The following is a 9,557-nucleotide window of genomic DNA, read 5'->3' as shown; positions in this document are numbered from 1 at the left end:
AGCAAGTCGACAAAGAACAGACAATTCAAAAACCAAATGCGTGAAAACTAGACTCACATCACCCGTAGGGAAGGGTGTACAGTCTCGATTTCATTATTCCACCTGAACCTGATCATTTAAGTGATACACTGCAGTAAAACCTGAGCAAATTTCCATAACTAGGAACGTAGGTTTCAGAACTGGAAGGTGGATCCTATGATGACACCATAGGGAAAATAGCTTGTTTAGCAAAACTATAGAATTATACATATAGCCACCAAGCAACGTTTTGGCCTAGTCAAAAATCTGGCAAACCATGAGCTAGGCTAGTAGTAGCCTAGTCGTCCAGCTCAATGATCTTCACGACCGAGGAATCTCCCACCTTCTGACAGACGACAACACGGTCGTGCGATTTGATCACACCGGACACCTTGCCGTGGTCAAGAGCAACCTTCAAAACTGACTCATTTGTAGTGCTAGTAGATTCAGCCTGTGGGACAAAGAGATCAATGCAAGTTATCAGCCAAGCAGTAGTTGGGTCAAAAGCAAATCAAGTGATCCTAGTTACCCAATACAAAAATGAAATTCATTCAAGTGAATATAGTGCATCAAGCCTCACTGCTGCACTGTTGTACAAAAACACAGAATCCAGAGACCAACCTAACCAAAAAGTTGAATACCTTTTGATTTATAAATTCTATGATGCAAACTGTTCTAATCTGAACTGCATTATTACATGTGGATCTGCAGTCAGCCTAGTACTATCTGCAAAGCATTCTGTGTTATCACAGTTAAACCTGGGAATATGCACTTATGAGTTATGAATTTTCACCTATATCATCTTTATGATCAGAACAAGGATGTTGAAATCAGCAAGGTAAGTAGTTCGGTTTTTCATACTACCTCTGTCCATAAAATGATGTCGAAGGTTTGTCTAAATTTGAATGTATCTCGACGCTTTTTAGTGTATAGAACTATAGATACATCTGAATTTGGACAAACCTCCGACATCTATTTATAGATGTAGGGCTATATTTTATATGCCCATCAACTTAAATTGACAGGTATCTGAAGCGACAAACAACTAAGAAGCCATTCCTCCAACATTGGGAGGGTCATCTGGTTTTGCAATTGAACAGAACCACCAAACATGATCCACGTGCATATGTTTAAATTATTGTGCCAACAAAGGTAAGACTAGTTAACTTACTGGGTGACGTGGATCAGCAAGCATGGGAAAAAGGCCTCTAACTATAAGTGATTGTCTTGCCTGCAAGAAAATAATGCAACAAATATGAGTGACAACTGTATGAACCGCCAGGAGTAAGCTGTACTGTTTCCCATAGTAAAAAAAATCTTATCAGTACATGTTGATTAGCAAGGCAAGCTATTGCACTTGGAAAAAATAAAGAGCCACTACATATCAGCAACAAAAGTATCAAAGAGATGGGAAGGATGTCAAAGGTCAACCATCAAGTTAAAAGCTAAGTGGCATACATTTTATATCAAGGTCAACCATCAAGTTAAAAGCTAAGTGCCATACATTTTATATCAAGGTCAACCATCAAGTTAAAAGCTAAGTGCCATACATTTTCTAGTATATTGTATCACACAAACTTATATATAGTCCTTCTGTAAGCATTACCCAGATAGCACATACAGAAAAGTACTAAAGCAGGCTGCAAAAAAAAGGGGTGTTACGTACTTCAAATGCGCCTGTGAAGCTCCACTTCAGTTGGTTTGTTTTAAGACGAGGAATGACAACAGACAGAACAGGCATCGTGGGCCTGTACTTGGCAATTAGCCTGCAGATAGAACAAACAACATATGAGATCAATTTCCATTAAACTACAATCCTATTACAAGCAATATATTCTTCTAATTCTACCTTGCGGCCCTTCCAGATGAGGTAAAGCAAATGATGACAGAAGCCTTCACTTTGATAGCAGCCCGCACCTAGCAAATAGATAGGAAATATTTTCAGACTTATAAACCCAAGTTTCATATCTCTGGAATTGAAGACAGAAAATGTCCCCATGTAAACAGTAACAAAAGGTCGGAAACTGAGAAGAAACAAAATACGCACTGCAGAGGAAGCAATAGATTCCAAGTGAGTCATGGGTTCTCCCACGTATTTCACGGTCCGCTTGAAGTATAAATCTTGGTTGAAGACCTTCTCAGCCTGTAAGCAAAGCACAGACACATTTCAACATGATGGTACCATACTAGCTGAAGAGGAAAAAGGCTGGAAGCAGTGAGCTTCCGTTTGAGTACTGAAGATATAATTGTTGAGGACATTGAGGCGCTATTTGGAAGAATGGCATTTCTTGGGGATGTTTTGGTATGCAAGTCAAGAACTACCAAGACTTTACCAACCAATACTACTACTCCAAACAGGCCACAAATTCTGCCTACTGTTGAAATAGTCTCAACTGGGTACAACCCACAGAGTGTCTATGAAGAAAACATAGATGTCGGAAGAAATCTTACCTCAGCACAAATTCTGCCTACTGTTGAAATAGTCTCAACTGGGTACAACCCACGAAGAGTCTCAGCACCAAGGAGAATGGCATCACTACCTGAACAGAACAATTGGGATTCCTGTTAACCTTTTTTTCATATAATAGATAAAGTATATGAGAATCTGCAAGACGCAAGAAACATCATCATCAACTCACCATCCAGTACTGCGTTTGCCACATCAGTTGCCTCCGCACGAGTAGGCCTGAGGTTGTCAGTCATACTGTCCACAACACGAGTAACGACAGCAGGCTTTCCAGCCATGTTGCACTTGTGGAGAGCAGATTTTTGAAATAAAAACACCTGCAGAATGGGTTAGTAAGGATTAAATTACAATTAAAAGCAGTTCGCATTGGAGGACCCTTAATCGAAAAGAGAAACTAATTAAATAACATAACGATGTCACTAAGCTTCATGTGCAGCGGTAAAGTACGTTTCAATCAAGCAATGCCTTCAGGACTGCTAAAGAAGGTTGAGATAACAAACCTTTTCCGGTGGAAGATCAATTCCGAGGTTACCCCTTGACAGAATTATACCATCTGCTTCTTCCAGGATTTCATCAAAATGGTTTAAGCCCTGCAAAGGAATAAGGAGTGAATAGGTGGTAAAAAAAATCAAATTTGCCCAGAATTGTTGAAGGAGTATCTTTGAGAGGCACTGAGCCTCTTGAATTTACCTCCACATTCTCTATTTTGGCAAAAATCAAAGTTTGGCTAAGATCACCCAACTTTGAGAGGTACTCGCGTGCCTGTAGAAAAATACTAGCGCCATTAGAAACATTCTGAAGTACAAAATGCAAACAAACTATAGCAATACAATTAAATGAAGATGGTAACTATAAAGAACGGCAGTTTGAAGTACACTAAAAGTATCCTGAGTTACTTACTTGGCGCACATCTTCCGCATGTCGCGTATAAGAAAGCGAGAGGAAGTCAATCTTGTTTGGGGCACCCCATTTTTTCATAACCTGAAAGTGATGCATGCTCATAAGTGGTACGATGAGTTATAGCAGGGAGCTCCACATTGATGAATATTTATTGTTTTTTCATTAGAACTCTTGTAAGTTCTGAGGCAGGTTAAAAAGACGAGGAGCAACCAATACGCCAGGAGGGTATAAATCACGATTCTGAGAAGAGTTCCTTACATCCTTGTCCTCATCAGAAAGTGTGGGTAAGTCGATATGGATCTGGGAGCAGTGCAGTGTGAAGAGTGACCCAGCCAAGGTAGCTGAGTTCTTGATCACACAAACCACGTCATCCCCTTGGACTTCAGAAACCTACATCAGGAAGATGAGAGTTTTGGTATCAGAAAAGATGAATAACAAACAAAATCATGTAACAGGCATTTATAATATCAGATATGTCAAATGCTAGGCACGTCAGACTTTTTACCTCTAGCCAAACTGAAGTAGTCTCACTGCCTGTGAACAAGTACTGCCCAACAAATATCGTGTCCCCTGCCTTCAGAGCCTGCAAAGTACCAAATGATAGAGTGAGTGCGTAAATATGAGTAGGAATTGGGATCTGCATGCAGCTACCGCCACACAAGTACTAGATGCAGACAGTGCAAGATTGACGGGAGATAATATAAGAGGTTTTACCTTGGCAAGTCCAGAGAAGTTGATGGGCAGCAATTTGGAGGAGGCCTCCTGGCCCTTGTGAGGTGTAAGCACAACGGACTCGTTCTCTTCAAGCGAGATAGTGACTTCACTCTTGTTCACCACTTGCAGCTCAGGGCCGACTGTGTCGAGCATAACCTGCCCCCCAAGAAAGGACACAAATGTCAGGTCAACTCAATACAAATTTCGCCTAGCTAGCATCAGATCCATTGTAATAGTTAACTGCCAGCAAACTCTACACAGCATGTTCAGATTTTTTGAGAGAGAGAGAAGCATGTTCAGTTGTGTGCTTGCCCATATGTAAACAAATTTTATGTGCAAATGTCAGGTCACCCTCAATACAAACTTGGCCTAGCTAGCATCAGATCCATTCTAATACTAGTTAACTGGCAGCAAAATCTACACAGCATGTTCGGTTGTGTGCTTGCCCACATGTAAACAAATTAGATGTACTATGTCCACGGATCATTTATCGGTAGTGATGATGGCACTTACTGCGCACAGCTTCTTGGTGGCCTTGATGGCGAGCTTGAGGTTCTCGAGCGTCTCCTGGTGGTACGCGGCATCGCCCCACGAGAAATCGAAACGGGCCACTGCGAAATCCCCACAATTGTTGGTACGCAAATAAATAAAAAACGCCGTTCACGGGAGCGAATTGGGTGGATGGACGGTGAGACGAACCAGACATGCCGGCCTTGAGGCAGGCGGAGATGGCCTCGACGGAGCGGGACTTGGGCCCCAGCGTCCCCACGATCTTCGTCATGGCCGGGAAGAAATTCTGGTTTCCGTTTGAGCGGGGGTTCGGACAGGCGACCAGTTAGGGCTCGGCGATCCACGCACGCACGCACAGATCAGCAAATCTGGAGGAAATGGGGGAAGAACTTACGGGCTTGGACGGCTCGAGGATGGAGACCATCCGGATGGGCTCCTCGAGGAGCAGGTTGGTGGAATGCATCTTGGCTCGTTCGGATCGGCGGCGAGGCAGCGACGGCGGCGGGGCTGCCCTCCTCCTTCTTCTTCTTCTTCCCCAAGCAAGGAAAGGGAAAATGTTCCAGACCTAGTGCGATGCGATTGCGAGATGCTGCTCCTCTCTTTTATTAATCCCGAACAAAGGCATATGCCTTCCGGTGGGCCGAAGCGGCGGTATGGCGACACGCGGGTTTTGACGGCCGCTGCCTGGTTTTTTGTGCGGCGGTGGGCCGGCCCGACCCGAACCCGTGAACCGGGCGGACGAATGGAAGGGAGTTTTTGACTTTTTGTGCAAGCTTTGACTCGTTTTTTCTTTTTTCTTGACGTAGACTTGTTTCTCGTTCTCTTCTGATGTGCTGTCCCTGGACATGGACCGTTGCTGTCTCTATTTTTTTTTTCACTTCCTGTCTTGTTTGGCAAGTTGATTTTCTCCTCTAGAACATTGTTTATGACCTGGAAAAGCGACGTTTACTGCGATATTAAATGGCTGCCGCAATGGTAGCGGATTTGTGATGGTCATTGGATTGTTTCCGATTTTCCTTCCCGATGTTAATACAGTACAATCTATGTCTTGAGGCCACGCGCGAGCGTCAACTTGAGATACCAAGTCGTTATGCGATGGTAGGGAACACAATAACAATTTGTTATGCGATTGTACCTCGATCTTGACATATTTCCTAGCATTATTGCTATGATGATTATTAATATTAAGTTCTCGTAAGAAAATATTAATATTAGAAAATACGTGATCAAACACAACTAATTGTACGACGGAGAAAAACATATCTTACAATAAAAAAAACATTATGATCCGTTTACAAAGAGAAACATATCTTACTCGTCCACGCATGGTACTATGATGATGGAGCGACATGGCCGGCATCATCCGTGCATGGCATTATGACGACGGTGGCGACATGAGACTGACATCGTCCATGTATGGTACTATGACGGTGACGGCGACATAGCCACCATCCTTCGCACGCCTAGTGTTGACGACGACGTCCAGATGCCTGCCATCCCCCGCGTGTCTAACTCTGATGAAGGAGTCCAGATGCCCTTTATTCTTCACGCATGCTTGGATCTGAAAGGACAACATATCGATTAGAATCGAGAATGGGAGTGGAGGTGAAAGAACAAGATGCAACACGGTGAGTATAATAGATGAAGACCATACCTTATAATTGGGAGCGAAGGTGCATGACTGCGATGCGGAGGTTGCCCTAGATCGAGGGACAATACCCGACATGGACAACCTTCAGGTCTTCAACTTTCGCATCTCCTTGCTACGATGAGAGTAGGAAGGGTAGGAGAGAAGGGAGTTGGTGAGATCTAATTTTCATTGACACGATGGTTCGATCTATGATTGTATTGGCTAGTACGACTGACTAAGAGTGAGTGAGCTGGCATGCGGAATGGAGAGTGGGTAGATGGCACGAAAGGTTCCATGTACTATTATATAGTAAACGGTGCAAGAAAGTGGGAGATACCTTTGTCGACCACTTGTGTCCCTTAGGACCCGACTTCTTGTTACTTGTTCCAAGATTAAGCACTCTACCCATACATGGAGAGTGGGACCCCATCACCTCCTACCTTTTCTCGAGTCTGTTTAGCGGGAGCCACGTCATTGGTTTCAATTGCTCATTTGCACGGTATGCACGATTTACATTCTTGTTGATTTCCATGTTTATATTTTAAATTGTACCTCGTGTGCCGCCTTTTTCCTGGCCGGTTGTTCCTTTGGGTTCGTTTCGAAACACCAGTCGGACTCCATCACAGGTACCTTAGTGGGGTGGCTCCCTAAACTTTCTTGTAGCATTGGGAATGGTCATTTTACGAGACTCCGTCTTTATAAAACGTGGTTGGTCATGTATATGGTTACATTTGGGCAAGCTCTGCAAGGTGTACATCTTATCGATAAGTCGTGTCCACGATTATGAATTACTTGGAGCATGCATGGCTTGATCATAGAACATCTTATACATTTATATTGTTGCTTATAATTTGCTAATAACTTGTGTAGTAATATAGCATTACTACAATCAATATATAATAAAAATAATTCAACTGTGGAGTGACCATACATTAATTTTTCGCTATAAGTAAAGGGGAGATGTGTGTTTGGCTGGATTATACTTGTGTAGTATCTATTTGTTACTACATTTATGCGCTCTCTTATCTTTTGTGAGTAGATGGATGTTGTAGCGTGTCTCTATTGGTTTTGGTGTAAACTTTCCTTCCGCTAAGTCCACCATATAGTCCACCATACAACCTAGTTCTAATCTCGCTGAGTACGTGCATGTAGGATAACGTTGCATAGAAAACAAAAATTTTCCTACCGCGAACACGCAATCCAAGCCAAGATGCAATCTAGAAGATGGTAGCAACGAGGGGGTATCGAGTCTCACCCTTGAAGAGATTCCAAAGCCTACAAGATGAGGCTCTTGTTGCTGCGGTAGACGTTCACTTGCCGCTTGCAAAAGCGCGTAGAAGATCTTGATCACGATCGGTTCCGGCGCCACGAACGGGCGGCACCTCCGTGCTCGGTCACACGTTCGGTTGTTGATGAAGACGACGTCCACCTCCCCGTTCCAGCGGGCAGCGGAAGTAGTAGCTCCTCTTGAATCCGGCAGCACGACGGCGTGGTGTCGGTGTCGATGGAGATCTCCGGCGGAGCTTCGCTAAGCATATGCGGGAGAAGTAGTGGAGGAGGGGTGCTAGGGTTTGGGGAGAGGGGTGCCTTGGGCGCCGGCCACAAGGGGGGCAGCCAAGGTTGGAGGCAAGAGTGGCCGGCCACCCTCCCCTTGTCCCTCATTATATAGGTGGAAGCCCCAAGAGTTGTAGTCCAAGTCTTCGAATAAGACCCCAACAACAAAACCTCCCAAAAGTGGGAAACCTACTCAAGGGGGGAGTCCTACTCAAGGTGGGACTCCCACCTTTCCTTGAGTGGGGCTGGCCGGCCACCAAGGTGGAGTCCACCTTGGACTCCTCCCCTTTAGGGTTTGGCCGGCCATGCTAGTGGAGTCCCTCCGGGACTCCACCTTCCATAGTGCCATTTTCCGGACTTTTCTAGAACCTTCTAGAACCTGCCATAAATGCACGGATCATTTCCAAACTTGGAATATGACTTCCTATATATGAATCTTATTCTCCGGACCATTCCGGAACTCCTCGTGATGTCCGTGATCTCATCGGGACTCCGAACAAATATTCGAACTCCATTCCATATTCAAGTTCTACCATTTCAACATCCAACTTTAAGTGTGTCACCCTACGGTTCGCGAACTATGCGGACATGGTTGAGTACTCACTCCGACCAATAACCAATAGCGGGATCCGGAGATCCATAATGGCTCCCACATATTCAACGATGACTTTAGTGATCGAATGAACCATTCACATACGATACCAATTCCCTTTGTCACGCGATATTTTACTTGTCCGAGGTTTGATCATCGGTATCACTCTATACCTTGTTCAACCTCGTCTCTGACAAGTACTCTTTACTCGTACCGTGGTATGTGGTCTCTTATGAACTTATTCATATGCTTGCAAGACATTAGACGACATTCCACCGAGAGGGCCCGAGTATATCTATCCAGTCATCGGGATGGACAAATCCCTACTGTTGATCCATATGCCTCAACTCATACTTTCGGATACTTAATCCCACCTTTATAACCACCCATTTACGCGGTGGCGTTTGATGTAATCAAAGTACCTTTCCGGTATAAGTGATTTACATGATCTCATGGTCATAAGGACTAGGTAACTATGTATCGAAAGCTTATAGCAAATAACTTAATGACGAGATCTTATGCTACGCTTAATTGGGTGTGTCCATTACATCATTCATATAATGATATAACCTTGTTATTAATAACATCCAATGTTCATGATTATGAAACTAATCATCCATTAATCAACAAGCTAGTTTAAGAGGCATACTAGGGACTTCTTGTTGTCTACATATCACACATGTACTAATGTTTCGGTTAATACAATTATAGCATGATATATAAACATTTATCATAAACATAGAGATATAAATAATAACCACTTTATTATTGCCTCTAGGGCATATCTCCTTCGGTCTCCCACTTGCACTAGAGTCAATAATCTAGTTTACATTTGTAAAGATATAACACCTTGGCCTTCGGTGCTTTATCATGTTTTGCTCACGGGAGAGGTTTTAGTCAACGGATCCGACACGCTCGAAACGTATGTATTTTGTAATTCATTTGCGTCTCAACGCATCACTCATTTCCAAATGAGTCGGCATTAAATATGTTTGGTCTTCTGGTGGAACCTTAATTCCGCGGTTTGAAATATGTTACTAATATTGTCACACACAATATAGCTTTAAAGTTCTGACTCTGTCGGAAATACACCAAGTTCTCAAAGAACCTCTTGACTTAACATCCTTTTTCATTGTCAAAACAATGACATACTCTGCCTTCTTTTGTAGATT

General features: G+C 43.4%; 1 protein-coding gene across 1 annotated transcript; it reads right to left on the bottom strand.

Moving 5' to 3' along the window:
- Positions 1-37: 37 nt before the first annotated feature.
- LOC124651636 (pyruvate kinase 1, cytosolic-like) lies at positions 38-5,109 on the bottom strand. The gene is made up of 16 exons (XM_047190681.1): positions 5,004-5,109; positions 4,799-4,895; positions 4,613-4,710; positions 4,100-4,255; positions 3,891-3,968; positions 3,644-3,775; positions 3,386-3,466; positions 3,176-3,247; positions 2,986-3,075; positions 2,658-2,802; positions 2,470-2,558; positions 2,066-2,161; positions 1,868-1,935; positions 1,685-1,784; positions 1,190-1,249; positions 38-469 (listed from the first exon to the last, which is right to left on the bottom strand). Exons 1-16 carry the CDS (start codon positions 5,070-5,072, stop codon positions 317-319), a joined length of 1,584 nt encoding a protein of 527 aa, XP_047046637.1. The 5' UTR covers positions 5,073-5,109; the 3' UTR covers positions 38-316.
- Positions 5,110-9,557: the final 4,448 nt, after the last annotated feature.

The sequence above is a fragment of the Lolium rigidum genome, chromosome 5 (genome assembly GCF_022539505.1).
Source record: "Lolium rigidum isolate FL_2022 chromosome 5, APGP_CSIRO_Lrig_0.1, whole genome shotgun sequence".
Classification (NCBI taxonomy): domain Eukaryota; kingdom Viridiplantae; phylum Streptophyta; class Magnoliopsida; order Poales; family Poaceae; genus Lolium; species Lolium rigidum.
Note: the sequence above shows the minus strand (reverse complement) of the source record. Positions and strands in the feature narration are given on the sequence as shown.

What these genes read in the sequence shown, in the direction of transcription:
- LOC124651636 (XM_047190681.1), bottom strand. Translation starts at nt 5,072, where the DNA reads ATGCATTCCACCAACCTGCTCCTCGAGGAGCCCATCCGGATGGTCTCC. An exon ending in GGCAAACGCAGTACTGGATG is followed by an intron (nt 2,559 to 2,657) that starts GTGAGTTGATGA and finishes TGTTCTGTTCAG; the next exon opens with GTAGTGATGCCATTCTCCTT. An exon ending in TCATCTGGAAGGGCCGCAAG is followed by an intron (nt 1,785 to 1,867) that starts GTAGAATTAGAA and finishes TTCTATCTGCAG; the next exon opens with GCTAATTGCCAAGTACAGGC.